The 25,840-nt window shown below is 40.3% G+C and overlaps 1 protein-coding gene across 1 annotated transcript in view; it reads left to right on the forward strand.

The window, feature by feature from the left end:
* LOC126425095 (peroxidase-like) overlaps positions 1-20,954 on the forward strand; it is a 151,546-nt gene extending 130,592 nt beyond the window's left edge. The window contains exons 11-14 of the mRNA XM_050088013.1: positions 4,283-4,453; positions 8,694-8,883; positions 20,120-20,225; positions 20,797-20,954. Of these exons, the coding sequence (XP_049943970.1) occupies positions 4,283-4,453; positions 8,694-8,883; positions 20,120-20,225; positions 20,797-20,863 (534 nt within the window). The 3' untranslated portion in view covers positions 20,864-20,954. The remainder of the gene's footprint in view (positions 1-4,282; positions 4,454-8,693; positions 8,884-20,119; positions 20,226-20,796) is intronic.
* Positions 20,955-25,840: the final 4,886 nt, after the last annotated feature.

Raw genomic sequence — 25,840 nt, forward strand, 5'->3', positions numbered from 1 at the left:
AGCCATGCTTTTGATAAGGTAGATGATGCTTGTGACTGGGCTGGAGTAGGTGGGAGGATGTGTGGGACAGGTGTGCATCTAGGTCTGTTAAAGGGATATGAACAATGAGGTAAGAGGTTGAGAACAGGGGCTGTGTAGGAGTGGACGAGGATATTATGTAGGTTTGGTGGTCGCTGTAATACCACTGTGAGAGGGGTGAGGAAGATAGTGAGTGGGATATCCCTCATTTCAGGGCACTACAAGAGGTAGCTGAAACCTTAACGGAGGGTTTGATTCAGTTGCTCCAGATCTGTGTGGTACTGAGTTATGGGCTGTATGCTCCTCTGTGACCCGACAGTGGGACTTCGGGAAGTGGTGTGTGTTCAGAGAGATAAGGTGCAGGAGACCTGTTTCTGTACACATGTGCTCTATGAAGGCCTCAATGAGACCCCCAGTATATTTTGAGAGGACTACTTGTTACTACAGATGCGGTAGCCATGTGTGGTTAGGCTGTATGGAAGGGAATTTTTGGTATGAAATAGGTGGCAGCTGTCAAAGTGGATGAATTGCTGGTGGTTGGTAGGTCTGGTATGGAGGGAGGTATTGATGTAGCCATCTTTGAGATGGAGATCAACATGAAGATGGCTTGTATGGCTGAGGAGGACTAGGTGAAGCAAATGGGGAAGAAGGTGTTGATGTTCTGGAGGAATGTGTACAAGAAGTCCTCACACTCAATCCGGAACACAAAGATGTCATCACTGAATCTGAACTAGGGGAGGAGTCTGGGATTCTGGGTGTTTTAGGAAGGAGCCCTTTAGATGGCCCATGAATAGGTTGACATAGGATGGTGCCCATTGCTGTACCCCAGATTTGATTATAGGTGATGCCTTCAAAGCAGAAGTAATGTGGGTGAGCATGTAGTTACTCATGGCAACCAGGAAGGAGGTTGTAGGCTTGGAGTTCATCAATAGTATAAAACATTCAACAGTGGCCAGACCATAGGCATTAGGGATGTTAGTATAAAGGGAGGTGGCATAAATAGTGATGAGCAGGGCAAAGAAACAGGAACCATAGAGAGCCGGTCGAGTTAATGGTTGGTATTTTTTATGCAGATGGTTAGGTTGTGGTTAATAGCCTGAAGGTGTTGGTCCAAGAGAGCAGAGTTTCTCTCAGTGGGGGTGGCACAGTAACTGGCAAGAATATGGTGTCCTGTGTGGCTAGGTTTATGAACTTTAGGAAGCGTGAGTGAGGCGAGTGTTAGGGGTGAAGAGAGAGAGAGAGACTCTGGGGAGAGGTTCTGGAATGGGCCAAAGGATTTGAGGAGAGACTGGAGATCATGCTTTCTCACATGGTGCCTATTGATGCCATCTTCTTTTACAGTAACATCCCTAATGCCCATGGCCTAGCCTCTATTGAACACTACCATTACCCAATGCCCAATGGATTCCAAACCTAAAACCTCCTTCCTGGTCACCATGACTAACTACATCCTCACCCAAAATTACTTCTGCTTTGAAGACATCATCACCGATAATCACATCTGGGGTACAGCAATAGGCACTCACATGGGACCATCCTATGACAACCTTTTCATGGGCCATCTAAAGGGATCCTCCCTAAAACACCCAGAATCCTAAACTCCTGACCTAGTACAGGTTCACTAATGACATCTTCGTGATCTCAATTGAGAGTGAGGACACCCTGTCCACATTCCTCCAGAACATCAACACCTTCTACCTCATTTGCTTCACCTGGTCCTCTTCAACTGAAGAAACCATCTTCCTCAAAGTTGACCTCCACCTCAAAACTGGCTACATCAGTACCTCCGTCAATATCAAACCTACAAACCACCAGCAATACCTCCACTTCGACAGCTGCCACCCATTCCATACCAAAAAGTCCATTCCATGCTGCCTAGCCACACATGGCAGTTGCAATTGTAGTGGCAAGCAGTCCCTCTCGAAATATACCAAAGGTCTCACTGAGGTCTTCACAGACTGTAATTACCCTTCCAATCTTGTACAGAAACAGATCTCCTGTGCCTTAACTCTCCATACACATACCACCTCCCAAAGTCCCACCATCTAGCCACAGAGAAGCACACCCCTTGTGACTCAGTACCACCCAGGACTGGAGCAACTGAATCACATTCTCCCCCAGGACTTTGACCACCTCTCATTGTGCCCTGCAATGAGGAATAATGTCCTACCTGTACCCTCGCCACCACTCCCACAGTGGTGTTCCACACAGCATCCTTGGTCACCCCTACACAATCCCTGCTCCCAGCCCCTTGCCTCATGGTTCATATCCCTCTAATGGATCTAGATGCAAGACCTGTCCCATGCATCCTCCTGCCACCACCTACTCCAGTCTGGTAACAAGCATAATCTATCTCATCAAAGGCAGAGCTACCTGTGAAACCAGGAAGTGTCCTTTACTTTGAACATTTCTTCACGAAATACACAAGCATGTAGTTCACTGTCTATATTTAAGAACACAATGAATTCAACACAAATAATTTTCATTGACCTTAAAAAAACAAGTAACCAACTTTGTAACTGTTTCCTAATAGGGAAATAAGTTCATAACTAATCGCAAGTACTTGTAATACCAATCTCGGTTTAGGGGACAACAAAAGGAAGGCTTTTACAGCCAAATTCTGCTCTCCACTAGTCTGACTATCAAATCTTTAAGTACTCACTCTTCTTTAGTGGAGCACAGTAGAAGTGAATAACACTTTAATTATGATCTGTACAAGTTAACAGTTTCTAAGGACTTGCCAAGTGAGTCTGACAGAAAACTAACAGGCCCATGAGGAGTTTCTGAGGTCCTTTGGTGGTAAAGGCAGCATGCGGTCAGTTGTGCTGGATGTAGAGTGGACTACTTCTCTTGGCTGGGTGCATCACAACTGCCACAATCATTGCAGACACAGCCCTAATACCTACACAGTGGAAGTACACTTCCTCCTGATTGGCTACTTGTGACACTGGCAGATGCAAAAAAAGGCTCAAGGCAGGAGCAACCTCTCTTGCTGATTTAAACACCCTCTGTGCTTTAGTCCAGTGTAGGCAAAGGCCCTCTGCAGGTTGCACTGCAAATACTGGAATTGGAGGATCAGGTAGTCACAGGGACTGAGCTGGCAACTGACCCAATGGCAGTATGTTGCTGTGTAGCATTGGCACTTGATAGCTTTTGCAACACACCACCAGTCATGTCATCTAAAAGCTAAGCTGCAACCACGGTGCTTCAATCTACATGGTCATGACAACTAACAACCTGTCCATCTGCATGAATGGCCACTAACAAACTGTAGCCAAGAAGCTGATGGACCACCCAGCATGATGCCCATCACAACACTCTTCATTTTAATGACTACTTCACAGCCTGTTCCATCTGGATCCTTTCTACCAACACCAGCTTATCTGAATTGCACAGGTGAGAATTATCCCTGCAACTTATCCTGCAATCCCATATCCCTCCTGGCCACAACATTTGTTAGCCATTGTCCTTCACCCACCTATCCCTTCCCTGTTCCGACTCCAGTCTTGTATTCCATAAGTGCACCCACAGTCTTTGTACTTTTCTGCCACTGCCCTGCTCTCTGTCTAACCTCCTGACTGCACCTAGCTCTCCTACCCTCTCCCCATCGCTATGCTACCACAGCCAGCACTTTACTGCCACCCACCCATACTCTGATATCGCACCCCCTCCATCCCTACCCACCTCCTTACTCCCATCATCCAGAGTGCTTCTCCCATCATGAGCTGTTGCTTGCAGTCTGGCCTCAGCAGCCAGAGACAGTGGTCATGTGTGTGCAAGCTGCGTTTGCGTGAATGTGTGGGTGTTATGTTGTCTATTTTAGAAGATCGTCTGGCTGAAAGCTTGTGTGTTTAGTACTCTTTCTGTAGTGCCTGTCTGTGACTCAGCATCTCAATTATATGGTGGGTAGCAATCTATCCTTTTCATAATATTGTCAAATATTAAATAAAGGTTCTTCCAGATCTACAGTTCTGTAACATTTCTTCCTATTTCTGTGTTTGCTGTAAATCTATTTCTTAACGCAGTTTCCATTTGCCTTTACAGTAGTTTGCAGTTTCTATTTGCCTTTACTGTAGTTTGTCATTCTTTTCACTGAGCCTTATATCTGTTGTGCCTTCTCCTTGCAATTTTTCTCTCCATTCCCAGATTAAGTTAAATAACACTGACCAATGTCAGTCATCCTGTTTTGAATTAACAATATTAATGCAAATATTTCAATATTCTTTCACTAGTGCTTGAATTAATGAAGTTTATATGATTTCAGCTTAACAGGAACCTGTTCCAAGTTGATGGGCCTTACGGCCAAGACCTGGACATGTTTGACATAATAAGAGGGAGAGATAATGGCTTGGGACACTATAATGATTATCGAGAATTAATAGGCCTACCAAGAGCAACAAAATTTGAAGACTTTGCTGATCTTATGTCATATGAGGTATTTAAACAGTCATTGTTACTCTATGTTCATTTTTATTTGTGAAAATGAAACACTGAGTACTACATCTTAACTAGTCTTTATAATTCAGTTTGGGCTAATGGTTCAGAATGATATAATTTTATAAGCAGAGCATATATTAATTGAATCATATCCATTAATAAAACTGATATTGATCTTTCACGATAGAAAACAACAAATAAAATGGAGGAAAGGCAATCATCTTCAATATTTGTAACTCTAGGCTACTCACAGTTTTCCCCATATTTCCAAACATCCACAAATGCTTTTTGGAAATCATTTTGTCCCAATGGTCTGCCAAAAAACAGCAAATGTCTATCACAGGTGGACAGATGAACCTATGTATATTGAAATTTTACTTTGAGAAGCTGGTGCAAATTTCAATTTCCTGTTTATAGCAGACGTTACATACCTTCCCAAAGTCACACATTTCAGCTGATGGAGATAAGGCAGAATATGATATCCTGTAATGATACTGTTATAATTTACAACTCTGTTATGTGCCTACCATACCATAAAATATCATCATCATTACTTTTCTGCTATGCTGGGAGAGCCTTCATTTCTTCATTTCCGGCAGTCTATCACTTGCTTCTCAATGCTACCATCCAGCACATCATGAAAGATCTCAAATCTCTTCCTCTCTTGCCTTCTCTTCACTTCAACATTCCCTTGTAAGACTTCCTACAAAATGCCCCCCTCCCCCCACCCCCCCACTTCTTTCCTAACATATGTCCCATTTAGTTTCTTCTCCTTATTTTATTACACATTGTCTCTGCTCTCATAGTTCTCAGCATCTCAACATTTCACTTCACTACTCAACTTATTCTTTCTGTCCTGCACCACATTCAATTCTCAGAAGCCTGCACCATGTCCACATCTTAAAAGTCTCTAACTTATTCTTTCTTTCTGCTTCATTTTGCATGTTTCAGAACCACTCAGGATGACACTCAATACACTTCATCACTCTTTCCCTCAAATATTTCTCCATATTGCTGAAGAAAAGCCCCCTATTCTTATAAAATGCCTTTTCCTCGTTGCTACCCAGGTTTTAATTTCTGTGCTCCAATTCCAATTGACTTCCTTTCTGCTTCCTAAGTGTTAAAGCTTTGCACATGTTCTAATGATTCTCCATCCAGTATTATATTTGCTCTTTCATTTCCTCCTAATCTCATTACTTTCATTTTCTTTGTATTCATGTTAATCCCATAGCTCTTTCTTTAGTTTCAGTGGCATCCAGAGTCCCTGTAACTTTTTTCCATCCACTGCTAGAAGGACCAAGTCATCTGCAAACATACCATGAAATAATGCTAGAGGACAAATAGTGTATACACTGATGATGCCATAGCTGTTGCAAAACATGTTTGGGTGAGAATAAAATAAAACTGTGCTTAAAGCAGATCTGATCTCCAAAAATAAAAATTTGAGGAAAGGCCAGGAACAGAACAAGGGTTGCATCTGGAAAGTGGGCCAGAAAGGGGTGGAGGTGGGGAGGGGGGAGGGGGAAGGTTAACGTAAGTACAGAAGATGTAATTAATCAGTTAGTCCATGAATGAAGCAGAAACAGTTCATGGTGAAATATCAGCAGAAATGGATCTGAGACTGTTCCAGTGAAGACTGCAGTCCTTGCATGACTTACCTGGATAAACAGTATTTTGTTTCAGTGTTTCATAAAGGCTAGTGTTGGTGGAAATACCATGTTTATGATGCACAAAACTAAATGCTGTAAATAGTTGCAGCATTGTGGAGTCCACGGACAGACATGAGACAAATAACAGCAAAGGCAGAGACAGAGACATCCACTAGGAGGTCTTTTATTCCTACTGTGGGTACCATCACTGGGCTTATATGAGGTTACATATATTAATATGTTTGTATCATGCATTTGGATGTGAAAAGGTGTTACTAGCACTTTTAAGGTACCTCAGATACCTAGAATTTAATAGTAACAAGAATGGAATAATTAATTTAATATAATAACAATTTGGTAAGATTGATGTTTGGTAGATTGATTTAGAATAGCGTACAAGGATAGTAAGTCACATGAAATAAAATCAAAGTATGCACTCATCATTATCACTGTCTCATTTGAGAATAGAGTTGTGAACACAGGTCTGCAGACTAGGGCTATGTGAGTGTGTGAATGAATGGAATGCTGTTTGTTTCTGCTCACAGTCAGGGAACTCAGTGTTTCTGTAATTTTATCTTTGGTGGAGGGTCTTCCCCTTCCTGTTGTTACATGTAGACTCCGGAACTGAGTTGGATTTGTTGTTGGCAGAAGATGTGGCCAGCCTGTGAATGGGTGCCTGTACCCAGCTGGAATGTTCTCTGGAACCAGTCAGCCCACTTGTAATTTTCAAGGATTCCTTTCTGTATTTAGAGTAGTTCCAAACTAGTTTATTTTCCAAAAAATTACCTTTGAACCTGAGAACTGACATACTTAAAAATACAGATGCTGTTGGTAAAATGTTCCCTGGGCTGAGGGAGGATAGATTTGCCTCTGGGAAGCACATTCATTCTCTCACAAATAAAAAGATATGTGGGGCACATGTAAAACATTGTCAAACAAAATTCAAATGCTGATTTCCTTGGCCATGACAATACCATTTCCTTAATTCTAACTCTGACAGCTAAGATAACTCTCCCTCACTCAACTACAATACATGAAACCTGATCACTGCAACACCAATAGTCAGTCCGTTGGTGATTAGTTGCTTTTACTCATTTTTATTTGTTGTTTACATTGAGTAATTTCTGTTATCATTATATATTTTTAGTCTGTAGTGAAGGGACCAAATGGGAGCGGCCCGCGAACAAACAAAACGAATGGGAAAGGACGTACAAGAACAATGACAGATGACCGAGCAAGATCTTATGAACAACAACACGCAAGAAGCAATGTCCACTCATACACGGAAACAAAGCAAACATGAATGAGAGGCAGGCACTTAAATACATGATGGGTACATTGCTATTGGCCACTGGGACCACTTGCTCTACTGTGTCACCCTCGCATTATATGTGGGCCAGGAGCTCATGCAACCACGGCTTACGGTGTGATGGCTACAGAGCCCTCTAGCGGTAATCGAGGTCCATGCTGTCTGGTGCGGATTCGAAACTAGCAGTGATCCGTACCAGAGTAACAGTTTTATTTCGTCAGCTTGCGCTGTCCCCACCCCACTGATGAGTTTTATTATTTGTGTAGTTCGGCTCTGTCTTAATGTTGACTAAATCCGTTGAGCGAAAGAGGGGGTGGCGCAGCTGATGAAGTAAATGTTGCCTATGGCGATCATTCACCAGTAACTGACGCTGTCTGACTGCTTCTCGTAATAACTCTTAATCAGAACTCCTTTTTTACAATAGTTATAGTGATTTATTTCTGATACCTATGTACAGTCAGCTCTTGAGGTACTGCCTACTGCATTACTGGCCGTTAAATTGCTTCTTGCTACTTTCGCTGTTATACACAAAATTCCTCATTATACATTCTTTGTTTCTTTTTTCCTCTGAAGTCCAACAGTCACCTCAGAGTATCCTGCCACCGCGACTCTGGACCTCCATGGAGTGACATCATCAACCTCACTGCGTTTGCTCCACGGCAGCCCCTACTTGTCGCGTCAATGAAAGTCCGCGCCAGTTGCTGGCTCGGTGTTTGAATTATCTGCACATATAAAAACCAAATACTTCCGCAGTATTTATTCACATAACTAACAAATCCTAACCCGCAATTCAATTTTATCATTTAATTAGAATTTGTGCAAGGCCAGAGGCGATAGATGGTGCATGCAACAGACCACTTGTCGTCTGTTACACCATGAGCTTACCACATCATTTGAGGTGCAGATTTTTTTGAAGAGCATATTCACACATACAGTCATTTATTAAAGTTACAAAACTAGATTTGCAAATAGTGGAGCTGTCAGAGAAATATGTTGAAATAAAACTCATATGAGCAAGAAGTGTGTAGAAGAGAAGCAAGAGTCTGAAGAGAGTGTACAGCATGAAACTTTGATTTCATTTTGCACCTAACCAGAGAACACACAATGTAATTTACAGTTTTAATCTGAAATACCTACTAATGTGTTGTTTTATTCGATTAAACATGACTATTTGAATGGTGACAATGTGAGACACCTAAAAACAGAGTTGTTTACACAATATGTACATTAATCAAAAAAGCATATAAGTTATTTGCAGCTGACATAACTTTCCTTTTAAGGATGCCATAGCCTTGGGACAGTATTATGCAGATCCAGATGATGTTGAGCTGATGATGGTGATGCTGGAGAAAACCAGCCCAGACAAACTGACAGTGAGGCAGGCTATTGTCGCAGAGCAGTTCTACCGCTGGAGATGTGGAGACAGATTCTTCTATGATTATAGTGGGTCCCCTTACCCATTCTCAGAAGGTATCAGTTAATGTCTCATTGCTTTACATTTTTTCACTGTTTAATAAGTCTGTATAAACTTTGTTACTGTTTTCTTCCTATCAGCAGACATTGCTTATGTGATTTGGCATTGTTCAGAATAACAAACACTGCCCTTGTTATTTCATTAGCACATTCACAATAGGGCACCCTTCCTCTTTTTCCATTACTTTGTAAATATTTTCAAATCCCTAACCCCCCCTCCGTGCCCCCCCCCCTCTCTCTCTCTCTCTCTCTCTCTCTCTCTCTCTCTGTGTGTGTGTGTGTGTGTGTGTGTGTGTGTGTGTGTGTTTATGCATCAATATTTAAAAGCTAAGTAAAATCATGAGACAAGAGTGTGTCCAAATTCATTTATTCAAATGCCTTGTTCAACAAATCTGATCATGAAGGAGCTCGTCAGAGTTGTGAAATGAGTCAAACTACATGTAAACTGGCAGAAGCAGATTAAACAAGCCTACTCCATTTCAAACAGATCCACACCAACAATATCGGTATGAAGTGTAACTCTTGTGGGCATGAAAACACGTTTTTTGTATTGATTGTGGCTTTGAAGCAGACTACCTCTAAATGCCATTTTGGTGGATTTATTGTCATGTCTGAAACATACATTGTGTCAGTTCATGAAAATTGCTGGTCAAAGGCTTGTATGAAAATATTTGGTTTTCCACCATATATGGGTGACAAATCAGGAAACCAGTGGAGGCAGAAAAGAATCCATACATTCTTCAAGCCATTTGAGGTGTGAACTGTATGTGAGATCTTACAGTATCCTGCTGAAATATGCCATTTTGTACCATGGCCATGAGGTCTATGACAACAATGTTTGCCATTCTTTCCATTTACTGGAGAACATTCAGTCTCCACTCAACTATTATGGAATCAGTCCTTTTGTCATGTCCTACAGCTCCCCAGACCATGATTCTGAGAGATGAAGACATTAGGGTCTTGATAATTGCTGGTTCACCACATCCTCTACAGGCCCTTTGATCTCACTTTGACTGCCACAAGCAGAAGCAAGACTCATAGCTGAACACCACAGAATGCTACCCAATACCTCATTTCATTCTGGCTTTATGCCATGCAAGGGTCTATTGTTTTGGAATGGCATCAGCAGTAACTGACATATGGCATCTTGAGATCTGATCTAACCTTTCTCAATGATTCAGTCCCACAGTTCAATTAAACGATAATGTTATTTTCCTTACTAAAATTATTTCAAGATTTTTGACTAAAGCCACAGACATAGAAATGATTTTTGCACTTTTTGGGACATAGGTTGCAGATGAACAATGTGCAATTCATTTGTTGATAAAGTCAATAGTTAAAAAGTTATCCTCAACTTAATTCTCTTGATGTCAAAGTAGCTGTTATTGCTCATTGTCATGTAATAAAATGGTGTGTGATCTCACTGAGAAAGGCCACAGTTTGTCATGTTTAAGAACAAAATTCATCTTTCTTTCTAGAATCAATTTTTTGTCATAATCCATTCATCAAACAATTAAGACAATAACGAAGTACAATACTGTTTCATTTGGAAATACTGTAACTACGTAAACTCAAAATATTCTTGAATGAAACATGTTTTGAAGTACCACTTTTATATCTTTCACACATCTGACAAAACACTTCTTGACTGCTGACACTTTTTGTAGAACAATATAACTCTATGGATGCATTGCATGTGGGTGCTGTGGAGAAAAGTTCAATTTTGCCTCCCCTATTCATCCACTATTAACACTTGAAACAGACTTCCTTACAACTTCACTACCACATTATGACATCCTATCTATATTGAAGCTTCAGAGAGTAAAACAAAGCAAAGACAAAGATGTTTCACTCCAACAGATCAAACACTTCCATAAATATCAGTATACTTGAACTGAAATCACGTTTAGGTAGATATTACTATTTAATTCATTACCATATTTTGTTAAATATAATTTGTTAGGTAATTTTTAAATATGGTTTTTAATAATGGAATTTTTAATAATTTTGTTTGCTGAGAATAAGTTCCACTGCTGACACTCATTATAGTAAGCAATATGGATCACATGATACAATTAATGTTTTCAGATAGCAGGTGCAAAATATGTAGAAAAGGATGTTTAACATATGGAAGAAACAATATAAAATCATAAATGAAACTTCAAACACAGGTCCCAAAACATCAAAATGAATCTGCAAACACACACACACACACACACACACACACACACACACACACACACACACACACACACACACACAGTAAATATAGTTTGTGAATGCTGAGAGATATCACAGGGACAATTACTGTATCGAGATGTTTATTTAGACACAGTTACAGCATCATCTATTATTGCACATGTATTACCAAAGTATAGGTTCATTTCAACTTCCAATAATCTGTTCCAATGGTTCTACGAATCTCTGGCTGGATTTCATCTATTGTCATCCTCCTGCCCATCAGAAATGGTATAACAATGTTATGTTCTTCTCGTGATGTAAGCTTTATGGAACTTCTTGACTGCTGACACTTTTTGTAGAACAATATAACTCTGTGGATGCATTGCATGTGGGTGCTGTGGAGAAAAGTTCAATTTTGCCTCCCCTATTCATCCACTATTAACACTCGAAACAGACTTCCTTACAACTGTGCTGTGATCTCCAAAAGTAAAGTCCCAGTAATGTTAGACACATCATTCCTAAGTTCTCTAACATTTCTGAGAAGAAAGCTGAAAACATAATATTAAATCAAGTTCCTTTGAACTACATTTTTACAGTAGCTGAGATTGGCTTCCATTAACTGTTCTTGACTGAGAAAGCTGCATGTTATCTCATGATGTTGGAATTTTCTGTGTTCTAGCCAAGGCCTTTAATCATGAAGATTGTGAAAGTCTACTAAAGAAATCAAAAAACTAAAATGCTACTGGTGTTTTGTAAAAGGCACTCCCTTTGCCAGAATGGAAATGTGTTAACAACAGAAAACAGATATACAGACTAACAAATGATACAGCAATAATAAGACTAAATTAGGAGTTAAGAAACATTAAATATGGCTCCCCACAAGGATCAGTGCTTGGCCCACTCTTGTTCTTGACCAACATAAGTGATTTACCTGGGACACTGGACTACCCTTCAAAAACTTTTGTTTGCTGATTACGCTAGTATACTGATCAAGGGTCCACACATCCATATCAGGCACACCTAGGAAAATAATGTTGTAGTATTAGAACTAGTTCATAGTTTAACACTTTATCATAAAAAGGACTAATGTTATGCAATTTCAAACAAGTGAAAATGATTCACAGGTACCAGAGATATATAAGTGAGCACACACTGAGGCCTCATTTGTTATGTTCCTTGACATACAAATTAATAATAGATTGAATGGACAGCAGCACATACATAAGTTAACCAAGAAGCTCAGTTATACATGTTTGAATGTAGAAATCTCTCTCATTGTGCTGACCTGCACATCAGATTGCTAACACAGTTTGGTTACTCTCACTAAGCACTGTCAAGTGACATATTGTGGAGCAATGCTACTAAGGTGCACAATGCACAATTCTACAGATACATGTAGTAAGAATGCTATCTAAAATTGATAACCAAACATCTTACACAAGACTCTGTAGGGACCCAGGGATTCTTAGGCTTACATATCAATACATAAATTCTCTAATGTATTTGTGGGTAATAAAATTAGTGAATTGTTTGAAGTGAAGGTCGATAGACTTATGGAGTGCTGAAAAACATTTAATTTTCACTTGAATGTAGAAATCTCTCTCATTGTGCTGACCTGCACTGTCTTCTCGCCTCTGTAACTCATGACAATATCGGCAGTAAGGATAATTTCCATGTAATTATGCGTCTCAATTTAGGGTTCTGAATGGAGTTTTATATACTGTTGGAAAAGACTGGAACAGGTATCAGTAGACATCAGAAAGGAAACTGGAAATCCCCAGTTGCTAAAAGAAAATCTCAGTAGCCAGTCGTTCCACAGTTTATTAGACTATTTCAACTTAGGTATCTAGGCCTTCCTTTCATATTACGTGCTCTCAGTGCATTGTTGCACTCATTCCGTATAGATAGGACAGATGGAAGAAATAGAGAAGATCCAAAGAAGGACAGCATCTTTCATTACAGGTTCATTTAGTAAGCATGAAAGCATCATGCAAATGTTCAGCTGACTCCAGTGATAGATGCTGCAAGACAGGTGTTCTATGTCATGGTGTGGTTTACAGTCAAAGTTTGGATAGCATACATTTCTAGAAGAGTCAATCAGTATATTACTTTTACTTATATACATATTATAACACGGAAATTAATTACAGTATGAGTACCAAACTTGGTAGCATTAACGTACAGAGTATGAGGTGTGTGATATCCATGCATCACAGTGTCACCATCCAGTTCCTACTATGGCCACCAGATGCCGTGTTCAATCATGATGATTCACAGTCTTACACACCTGATCAGTCATAGCGCTTGTTGGCGTGTCAACGTGAGGTTGGACAAAAGGAGCAGGGCATTATTGGTGAAGCTCTATTATCAACAACAGTAATACTGCAGCTGAAATTTGAGAATATTGCCAGTTGAAAGAATTATGGAAGGGTCCTCTTTCTCCACTCCCTGTGCAGAGCATGATGAAGTAGTTTGAATCAACTGGAGAACTGGGCATCGCTCCGGGAGCAGGCCGACGACGGTTACACCACAGGTGGTTGATGAAATCGCTGTTGCTATGGCAGACAACACTGCACGCAATTCCCGATTGTCAGGCATTGCACATGCTGTGTCATGACAGTTGAACATGTGGTGGTCCACTGTACGGGAGGTACTTTGAACCATTCTCAAACAGTATCAGTACAACATCTGTATCATACAGCAGCTTGCACCACAGGACGCACAACGAAATATTGACTTCACTCTCCACTTTCTCACCAGGACTGAAGTTGGTGAGAGCTGGTCCTGAACCATCCTATGGACAGACAAAGCTCAAGATTTCCTAATGGATGAGGTAAACACACAGAATTGCTGAGGGTGGAGACCTTCACCTCCAGTCACTGTGCATGAAGTTCCTCTGTATGGTGTACGTGTCACCATATTTTGTGGGTTTGTGGCTTCATTCATCTTTGGCACATTGTTTTTTTTTTTTTGAACAGGTTGGCACTCAAGGACCAAAGACATGCAGTGTGACTGGCTAGCGTTACTACGATATGCTTCACCAGCATGTCATACCCGCCCTACAGGAGACACACATTAAAATAAACAGTTTTCATGTAAGATGGGGCCCCATTACACATCACTTGTGAAGCACACCTGCTTCTCTGAAACACATTTAGAAATGATCGAATTATGAGCTGATTGTATCCAAAGGCTTCGCTGGCACAATCACCTGATCCCTCTCCCTGTGATTTCTGGTTGTGGAGCTACCTGAAGGACAGGGTTTACCAGAGGAACAGTAATACACGTGCTGATGTGAAGTGCAGCATATCAAGAGAGGTACACAGCATACCTACGGAAATGCCTTGTACTACTGTGCAGAATGCAATTCACTACTTGCAGACTCTTCTAGACACTGATGGGTGCCATATTGAGCATCTTTTGTAGCAGTAATCATACCAGTATGTAATGGTATGATGTACCATGTTTTTATTTCATCTCCCTGGATTTTAATACCTACTCCAAATTTTTCTTTTGTTTCCTTTACTGCTTGCTCAATATACAGATTGAATAACATCAGGGAGAGGCTACAACCCTGTCTCACTCCCTTCCCAACCACTGCTTCCCTTTCATGCCCCTCGACTCTTATAACTGCCATCTGGTTTCTGTACAAATTGTAAATAGCCTTCCACTCCCTGTATTTTACCCCTGCCACCTTTACAATTTGAAAGAGAGTATTCCAGTCAACATTGTCAAAAGCTTTCTCTAAGTCTACAAATGCTAGAAACATAGGTTTGCCTTTCCTTAATCTTTCTTCTAAGATAAGTCGTAAGGTCAGTATTGCCTCACATGTTCCAACATTTCTACGGAATCCAAACTGATCTTCCCCGAGGTCGGCTTCTACCAGTTTTTCCATTCATCTGTAAATAATTCGTGTTAGTATTTTGCAGCTGTGACTTATTAAACTGATAGTTCGGTAATTTTCACATCTGTCAACACCTGCTTTCTTTGGGATTGGAATTATTATATTCTTCTTGAAGTCTGAGGGTATTTCACTGTCTCGTACATCTTGCTCACCAGATGGTAGAGTTTTCTCAGGACTGGCTCTCCCAAGGCTGTCAGTAGTTCTAATGGAATGTTGTCTATTCCCGGGGCCTTGTTTCGACTCAGGTCTTTCAGTGCTCTGTCAAACTCTTCATGCAGTATCGCATTTCCCATTTCATCTTCATCTACATCCTCTTCCATTTCCATAATATTGTCCTCAAGTACATCGCCCTTGTATAGACCCTCTATATACTCCTTCCACCTTTCTGCTTTCCCCTCTTTGCTTAGAACTGGGTTTCCATCTGAGTTCTTGATATTCATACAAGTGGCTCTCTTTTCTCCAAAGGTCTCTTTAATTTTTCTGTAGGCAGTATTTATCTTACCCCTAGTGAGATAAGCCTCCACATCCTTTCATTTGTCCTCTAGCCATGCCTGCTTAGCCATTTTGCACTTCCTGTCGATCTCATTTTTGAGACGTTTGTATTTCTTTTTGCCTGCTTCATTTACTGCATTTTTATATTTTCTCCTTTCATCAATTAAATTCAATATTTCTTCTGTTACCCAAGAATTTCTACTAGCCCTCGTCTTTTTACCTACTTGATCCTCTGCTGCCTTCACTACTTCATCCCTCAGAGCTATCCATTCGTCTTCTACTGTATTTCTTACCCCCATTCCTGTCAATTGTTTCCTTATGCTCTCCCTGAAACTCTGTACAACCTCTGGTTCTTTCAGTTTATCCAGGTCCCATCTCCTTAAATTCCCACCTTTTTGCAATTTCTTCAGTTTTAATCAACAGTTCATAACCAATAGATTGTGGTCAGAGTCCACATCTGCCCCTGGAAATGTCCTACAATTTAAAACCTGGTTCCTATGTCTCTGTCTTACCATTATATAATCTATCTGATACCTTTTAGTATCTCCAGGATTCTTCCATGTATGCAACCTTCTTTTATGATTCTTGTACCAAGAGTTAGCTATGATTAAGTTATGCTCTGTGCAAAATTCTAACAGACGGCTTCCTCTTTCATTTCTTAGCCCCAATCCATATTCACCTACTATGTTTCCTTCTCTCCCTTTTCCTACTGTCAAGTTCCAGTCACCCATGACTATTAAATTTTCGTCTCCCTTCACTACCTGAATAATTTCTTTTATCTCATCATACATTTCATCAATTTCGTCATCATCTGCAGAGATAGTTGGCATATAAACTTGTACTACTGTAGTAAGCATGGGCTTCGTGTCTATCTTGGTCACAATAATGTGTTCACTATGCTGTCTGTAGTAGGTTACCAACACTCCTATTTTTTTATTCATTATTAAACCTACTCCTGCATTACCCCTATTTGATTTTGTATTTATAACCCTGTATTCACCTGACCAGAAGTCTTTTTCCTCCTGCCACCGGACTTCACTAATTCCCACTATATCTAACTTTAACCTATCCATTTCCCTTTTTAAATTTTCTAACCTACCTGCCCGATTAAGGGATCTGACATTCCATGCTCCAATCTGTAGAGTGCCAGTTTTCTTTCTCCTGATAACGACGTCCTCTTGAGTAGTCCCCACCCGGAGATCCGAATGGGGGACTATTTTACCTCCGGAATATTTTACCCAAGAGGACGCCATCATCATTTAACCATACAGTAAAGCTGCATGCCCCCAGGAAAAATGTACCATAGTAGCACGTTAAAAGTGTTTCAATTGAGTTGATTTTGCATTACATCTTTCCCCATGTCCTTGATGTTAATGCTACCCAGTTTGCTAATCGTACCGTGATTAGTTTCCATTTTATAATGTGTTAAATAGGAAAAGTTTAATAATAATCACCTGGTACATCTTGCTAAAAGACAATGAAGATAAAATTAGAGGCTTACCAGCAATCATTCTTCACACAAACCATTTGTGAATGGAACAGGAAAATGTGGTAGTAATAGTGGTACACAAAATATCCTCCATCACACCCCATAATGTGGCTTACTGAGTGTAGATGTAGATGAGAATATGAGTTGTTGACAATATCCACCATTGTCAATGCCAGGAAAGGTACTGACAGCTGTAAATGATGAAGTAGTGTCCGCTAAGACCAAACATTACATAGGTACAATGATGAAATGTCACTCACAACATCCTTGTTACCATCACGATGGACAATATGAGACGCACACATATGCAGTCTTTTGGTGTCTGCATCTGTGCTCTACTGAGTGCATAGCGGTATGTCCATAACATGCATGACAATGGAAACAAGGATGCTGTTAGTGACATCACATCATTGACGTTAAGACAATCTTTGGTCACAGGAGTTAATGCTACACAAGTTACATTGTTGTGACTCTGTTACTTTGACAGTCAATTGGTTTACTGATAATGATAATGGTTGATATTTTCGAAAGCCAAGATTTTCATAATGAATTAATGTAACAAATTCCCAGAAAATATTTAAAATGATATAATTATTCACTGTGAAAGATAAGTGAGTAGATTTTACTGCATGGTATAAGGACAGGATCAATGGCTTTCTTCAAACCATCTGTTTTTTTTCCCATTATACATAAACGTACGAGGGTTATCCTAACAGTAAATAATACACTCCTGGAAATTGAAATAAGAACACCGTGAATTCATTGTCCCAGGAAGGGGAAACTTTATTGACACATTCCTGGGGTCAGATACATCACATGATCACACTGACAGAACAACAGGCACATAGACACAGGCAACAGAGCATGCACAATGTCGGCACTAGTACAGTGTACATCCACCTTTCGCAGCAATGCAGGCTGCTATTCTCCCATGGAGACGATTGTAGAGATGCTAGATGTAGTCCTGTGGAACGGCTTGCCATGCCATTTCCACCTGACGCCTCAGTTGGACCAGTGTTCGTGCTGGACGTGCAGACTGCGTGAGACGATGCTTCATCCAGTCGCAAACATGCTCAATGGGGGACAGATCCGGAGATCTTGCTGGCCAGGGTAGTTGACTTACACCTTCTAGAGCACGTTGGGTGGCACGGGATACATGCGGACGTGCATTGTCCTGTTGGAACAGCAAGTTCCCTTGCCGGTCTAGGAATGGTAGAACGATGGGTTCGATGACGGTTTGGATGTACCGTGCACTATTCAGTGTCCCCTCGACGATCACCAGTGGTGTACGGCCAGTGCAGGAGATCGCTCCCCACACCATGATGCCGGGTGTTGGCCCTGTGTGCCTCGGTCGTATGCAGTCCTGATTGTGGCGCTCACCTGCACGGCGCCAAACACGCATACGACCATCATTGGCACCAAGGCAGAAGTGACTCTCATCGCTGAAGACAACACGTCTCCATTCGTCCCTCCATTCACGCCTGTCGCGACACCACTGGAGGCGGGCTGCACGATGTTGGGGCGTGAGCGGAAGACGGCCTAACGGTGTGCGGGACCGTAGCCCAGCTTCATGGAGACGGTTGCGAATGGTCCTCGCCGATACCCCAGGAGCAACAGTGTCCCTAATTTGCTGGGAAGTGGCGGTGCGGTCCCCTACGGCGCTGCATAGGATCCTACGGTCTTGGCGTGCATCCGTGCGTCGCTGCGGTCCGGTCCCAGGTCGACGGGCACGTGCACCTTCCGCCGACCACTGGCGATAACATCGATGTACTGTGGAGACCTCACGCCCCACGTGTTGAGCAATTCAGCGGTACGTCCACCCGGCCTCCCGCATGCCCACTATACGCCCTCGCTCAAAGTCCGTCAACTGCACATACGGTTCACGTCCACGGTGTCGCGGCATGCTACCAGTGTTAAAGACTGCGATGGAGCTCCGTATGCCATGGCAAACTGGCTGACACTGACGGCGGCGGTGCACAAATGCTGCACAGCTAGCGCCATTCGACGGCCAACACCGCGGTTCCTGGTGTGTCCGCTGTGCCGTGCGTGTGATCATTGCTTGTACAGCCCTCTCGCAGTGTCCGGAGCAAGTATGGTGGGTCTGACACACCGGTGTCAATGTGTTCTTTTTTCCATTTCCAGGAGTGTATTTGTTTTCTCATATATTTCTACTCAAGACAATGAAAGAAAACATTCTTTTACAACACATTTTGATATCTTAGCACTTTTTCTGTGGCGCTGATACACAGTTTTCTACAACCCTTAATCACCACCAAGGAAGTCATAAATAATGATCGAGAAATTTCTGGAAGTGAAAATTCAGTCCTCTTCCGTGACATATCTGTCCTATTTAATTCTTTTCATAATCCTTGATTTGAGGTTGTCAGTCACAACTGGAGGCTGACTTAAGCATTCCTCTTCATGAATATTTGTTTATCCACCATTAACAATTATGCATCAAATTCATACTGAAGCTTTGTTTACCACATTGCTATAAATTTTGATTATCCATCTGCAAATTTTGGTAGTGGGTTTTTGCTGTTATTCAGAAACCATATTATAATATAAACCTCACACTTGCTGAAATTGTTATATTTTGGATACATTTCAAAATAGCACACATGGTGCCAAATGATTAAAAGGTCTATGACTCGGTGGTGGGGAGGGGTGGGGGTGAGGGTGGGGGTGGGGTTGGGGGGTGGGGGGCAAGGGGAGAATTGCATGGCTTGTTTGACCAAAATTTTCTTTACTTTTGGAATGAGCCTTACATAAAAAGTAATTGGGAAGCAACACCATAGTTCTTAAAATGAGTAATTTATCACTAATCATAATCTGTTGTAAGTATAATAGCTATGATGGCTGCTCCTGCCTGTTAATTTATATCTTGACTCATTTCACATCTCTGCTGCTTTTCCTTCCTGATGAGATTTGCAGAACATAATGAGTGAATTAATGAATGTAAAAAAGACCAATTCATTACCTCAGAATTGAGTGCCACTGCACAGGCATGCTTTACTGACTTCACCTGCAAGGGTGAGTTAGATTGTAGTAGTTTTGTCTGCATCTCTGCTTTCAAATTATATCATGTACCTGAAAATAGCAAACTCACTGCTCCAATATGGTTTATTACATTGTCTGAGATTAATTTTTATCTAACTTGTTTGCAGATCAGCTAAATGAAATTAAAAAGGTAACAATGTCCAGGATAATTTGTGACAACTCAGACAACATAACCAGAATACAGACCAACAGTTTCAAGAAAGTCAGTGACACGTAAGTGCTTTCTGAGCATATTTTGACTGGAGATAAATGGCAGGTATTTAATGTAAATGAGGAGGCACCTGATTTTTTTTCAGATTAGCAGCTGCTCTTTTAATTTACTGAGTTACACTTACTTGGTTTTAGCATAAATAGTGTTAAGCACTTCAGTGATGGTCTATTGTTAATACATTGTACAGATTAAGTTTTTAATTTGCTCGTCTTTTATTAATGTATATCTTACTTCTTTATCTTTCTTGGTGGGATCTATGGAACATGAAGAATGAATGTAAGAATCAATTAACTATAAAATTAATTCCATGATAAAGTAAACTGCCTGAGCAATGCAGGTAGGTTTGTTGAGGTCTAGTGGGAGATGTTTACTTGCATAAAAATCAAACAATATTTACATGCTGATCTGGATTTCTTGTTATTATTATTGTATTTCTTCTTTTCCTACCACATTTCCACTTGCATCCTGCATGCTTCCTGTATGTAATTGAAATTCTCTGACACATTTATGTCGAACCATTGTCACTTAAGATTTGTTAATATTTGATTGTCATTGGCAATATTGTTTTTCCAGGAACCCAGCAACAGACTGCGCACTCATTCCCCAGGTGGATCTGAGCTACTGGAAAGAGGAACAATGACTACAGCACCAAATAAAATAACATGACATTATTACACTATCATGTAATTGCACTCTGTAATAAATGAATGTTTATAAACAGTGCAATTCAATTTGAATGTGTATTTTCTGGATCACCTCAAAAATGTCTTTATGAATTAAATCGTTAAAATATTTTATCATTTTCTCAGCTAATTGCACAACATCGTGACACAAATCTGTGATCATAATAGCACTGCTCGATATAATTTTCTATTCTTATCATTTTTATGTCATGCATTATAAGATATGTTAAAGCATCATTAGAAAATATTTCAAATAAGAAAGAAATGAATGAAAGCCAGTTGTATAAGGAGCAGATATATGAAGTTCAAATGACAATCCTGACTACAGACAGGATCCACTATAGGACAAGGTGTTAAAATGAAACACCAGTGGGGTTTCAGCTCTCTGAGACTGCAGACGAGTGTGAAAATTGCATTTGTTTGTGTGTGTGTGTGTGTGTGTGTGTGTATGTGTGTCTACTGCTGACAAAGGCCTTTATAGCCTAAAGCTACAACTGTGTGAATCTTCCAATAACTGGAAAAAAATGCCAACACATTACAAAGTTGCAGCGAGAAATAAGACTGATAAAATTAGCTAACAGCAGATGGAGAGCTAGCCCAAGGGTACTGAGAACCACAACCAAGACACTGTACTTCTCCATAGCAGACTATGCTTGCCCAGTGTGGTTCCATGCCAGAAAGGTCACCTTAAGCTTAAATGAAACACACTGAGTAATAACTGGTTGCATGAAACCCTTGCTGCTTCACAAATTAAGACAAAAGTATTCAGTGCACAAAAGTGTGTAAACAGAATAATAGCTGGAGCCCTCCCAAGATCATCTTGCAGACATTTATTCAAGGAAGTAAGGATATTCACAGCACCTTTATAATACTTATATTCACTTATGATATTTGTTGTAAGCAAAGCAAAGTTTTTAGAGAGCAAAAGCATGTGCTAAGACTTATTTGTGGTGTAAATTCAGAAATGGACATTACATTCAAGTGTTCTAAATATGTTTGTTATATTATGTTTCCTGACATGTTCCACATCTACAACAATCCCCCATTTTTGGGTCCACGAAATGAAAAATACATCTAATTGAACCCAAACAAACAAGTTTATTTGTTCATTGAACATAATACACAAATATAATCACAATAACATTTAAAAAATTTGCACATATGTATCATATGTGTCCTAAAAGTACTTAGCAGAACTCTGCAATCAGAATGGCTTTCAACCAGAAGCTCTGACTTAATCAATTCTACGTTGCTGCTATTTTTCTGATCAGTTCATTTATTGTTTATAAGAGATAAAACTCTTTTGATGTGTTGTGAAATATTGTTGTGTTGCGCAAGACTATTGAGGAATAAATAATGTAACTAGCCTGTTGTAACACGAATATCTCTATAATCCTCTATCGGGAGTCCTTATTTATACCACAGATCCTGATTGAGCACATCCATAGGTTGCCAGTACTGACTAAAATGGAAATGATTGTATGGCATTGTTGGCCGGGAGGCCCCATTTGGGGGAGTTCACCCACCGTATTGCAAGTCCTTATTAGGTGACGCCACATCGGTGACTTGCGAGTCAATTATGTTGAAGGACATACAACACCCAGTCCCCTACTGGGAATCGAACCTGGCCCCCCCTGCATGGTAGGCAGTAACACTACTGCTATGCTACGGAGGCGGACTAAGAAACAAGTATTGTTTGTGCACCCAAAGTTGACACTCGGCGCGGTGGCTGATGGGAGCGACTGTAAATGGGAAATGCCTTTACAATCATTCCCATCAGCCACTGTGCCAAGTGTCAACTTTGTTTGCACATATAGTAATCATTCCCTCTCAAAGCTTCCAGTTATGTCATTCATTCCACACTCCTTGCTTTCTCTGGAGCTGAACTGTCTTCTTTCCATAGAAGCATGTACAGGAAACAAACTATACACCAACCAAGGTATCAATTATTTTATGAAAATTATTTGAAATCTGTCAGTCACAAAACTTGAACTATTGATTTTACTTATCAGGATTAATTTAATAAGTGATTACTGATGAAATATATGCAAGAAACGGGCAGTCAATGAGTGAGCCAGGAGGATTAAAAATATTACTATATATGAGAGATCCTAGAAGATAAAGTAAAGTTTGTCACCCTTTTCAGGAGCTTAAGCATACCTTTGAAGAATGCCATTCCACTCAGAGATAAGGACAAAATAAAGTGATACCCGCAAATGGCATTTTCAGCCCTGCTTTCAAAATTTAGTCTTCAGTATGACTTTTAGTGTAATTTTTATGCTTTGTTGAAGACAGTACCAGAGCCAGTTGAAAAGGTCTTTATTTACATTTGCTGACTTAATTAGCTTCCCCCCATGAACCATGGACCTTGCCGTTGGTGGGGAGGCTTGCGTGCCTCAGCGATACAGATAGCCGTACCGTAGGTGCAACCACAATGGAGGGGTATCTGTTGAGAGGCCAGACAAACGTGTGGTTCCTGAAGAGGGGCAGCAGCCTTTTCAGTAGTTGCAAGGGCAACAGTCTGGATGATTGACTGATCTGGCCTTGTAACAATAACCAAAACGGCCTTGCTGTGCTGGTACTGCGAACGGCTGAAAGCAAGGGGAAACTACAGCCGTAATTTTTCCCGAGGGCATGCAGCTTTACTGTATGATTACATGATGATAGCGTCCTCTTGGGTAAAATATTCCGGAGGTAAAATAGTCCCCCATTCGGATCTCCGGGCGGGGACTACTCAAGAGGATGTCGTTATCAGGAGAAAGAAAACTGGCGTTCTACGGATCGGAGCGTGGAATGTCAGATCCCTTAATCGGGCAGGTAGGTTAGAAAATTTAAAAAGGGAAATGGATAGGTTGAAGTTAGATATAGTGGGAATTAGTGAAGTTCGGTGGCAGGAGGAACAAGACTTCTGGTCAGGTGACTACAGGGTTATAAACACAAAATCAAATAGGGGTAATGCAGGAGTAGGTTTAATAATGAATAGGAAAATAGGAATGCGGGTAAGCTACTACAAACAGCATAGTGTAGATGGGTAGATCACATAACTAATGAGGAAGTATTGAATAGGATTGGGGAGAAGAGAAGTTTGTGGCACAACTTGACCAGAAGAAGGGATCGGTTGGTAGGACATGTTCTGAGGCATCAAGGGATCACCAATTTAGTATTGGAGGGCAGCGTGGAGGGTAAAAATCGTAGAGGGAGACCAAGAGATGAATACACTAAGCAGATTCAGAAGGATGTAGGTTGCAGTAGGTACTGGGAGATGAAAAGGCTTGCACAGGATAGAGTAGCATGGAGAGCTGCATCAAACCAGTCTCAGGACTGAAGACCACAACAACAACAACAACACGACTTAATTAGGTACTGCTGCCGAATCATGGGAAATATCTGTTTGTATGGATGGGCAAGAATCTGCACCCTGCTCTTCCTGAATGTGAGTCTAGTGCCTAAACCTCTGCAGTCACTTCCCTCTTTCTGTGCAGACATTTTGACTGAGAAGTGTGCCTTTGTTTCTCTTTCACTGTGTTATTTTTACTGGATCTCAGAGCAGACATGTGATTGTTGAACCTCAGGCATATTTTTGCTTATGCTACATACAATGTATTTACTTATTGGAGATGATTTTATATTTCAACAGTGCACATCAATATGTACGTACACACATTTGTCATTCATCTATTTGTATATCTGTAACACACATGTTAACTGAACATTTAAAAACAGTATCTAGACCTGTGGAGGATTTCAAGAGTAAACTCGACTCTCCAGGCAAAAGGACTATTATAAGTGTAGGTAAGTAGATGGGTGGGTAAGTAGGTAGGTAGATAGATAGATATACACACAATCCATAGGAGACATGGTAATGATTATTCCAAAGATCCTAATGGAAATGATTACCAATATCAAGAAAGAAGGATAGCACAAAATCTGGAACATAATTCCCTTCATAAGTTTAAACCAAAGTTTGACAAACATGTAAAGTTATATACACTTAAGTGCATAAAATAATTTTATAGTAGTTACATACAGGGATGTAATTACTGCACAGATGAGCAGATGTCAGATATTATGAAATACTTGCTTATATATAAATTGGTTCTACTGAGGAATTTTCAATGGAGTACAAGTTTGTCACCAATTCAGCTATAGGCTCCATTTATTGTAAGCGAAATATTTTATGGCTGCAATTAAGTTAGTGAAAATTTATGTTGCTGAATAATGGACACGTTCTTAGATAAAGGGAAAAGACTTTAAATACATAAGTAGATTATTCTTGTTTCTTGTATTGATTCCATGAACTGAGCTGTTATTCTGAAAAAACAGATATACTATTTATGACAAATTACATTAAGGAATAAATATACTGTGATGCAGGAATTAGCACGTATAGTTCCTTCAACAGGCCTATATAACACACTGTTGAATTTGCGCATCAATTTATTCTTATTACATGCTTTTGTACTAAGGGAATTTTAATTTAGCTTGATGAATTACCTCAAAGTATGATGCAGTAGGATGATACAGAATGAAATTAAGCAAAGTATGCCAGTTTTTCTAAATTTTTATAATAGCTGTTTGTAACAAAATGCATGCTGAAAATAAAGATTTGACAGGCATTCACAGTCACTGGTGTGGTCCTCCCAACTGAATTTATCATCAAGTAGTAATGGGGCAACTTGATCTTGTCCTTTCTCTTTTAATTTAAATGAATTTTAAATCAATGGCTGTTCTACTACTGAAAGGAAATATTCATACATATATTTCCAAAAAGGATAAGCACAAAATATGAAACATGTTTTCCTTTACAAGTTAAAACCAAAGTTTCACAAAATTGGAAATGTATATACACTTAAGTGCACAGAATAATTTTATATGAGGGTGAATCAAATGAAAACCTTAAATATTTTTTAAAATATTATTTATTGTGCAGAAGC

Source organism: Schistocerca serialis, chromosome 10 (assembly GCF_023864345.2).
Source record: "Schistocerca serialis cubense isolate TAMUIC-IGC-003099 chromosome 10, iqSchSeri2.2, whole genome shotgun sequence".
Lineage (NCBI taxonomy): Eukaryota > Metazoa > Arthropoda > Insecta > Orthoptera > Acrididae > Schistocerca > Schistocerca serialis.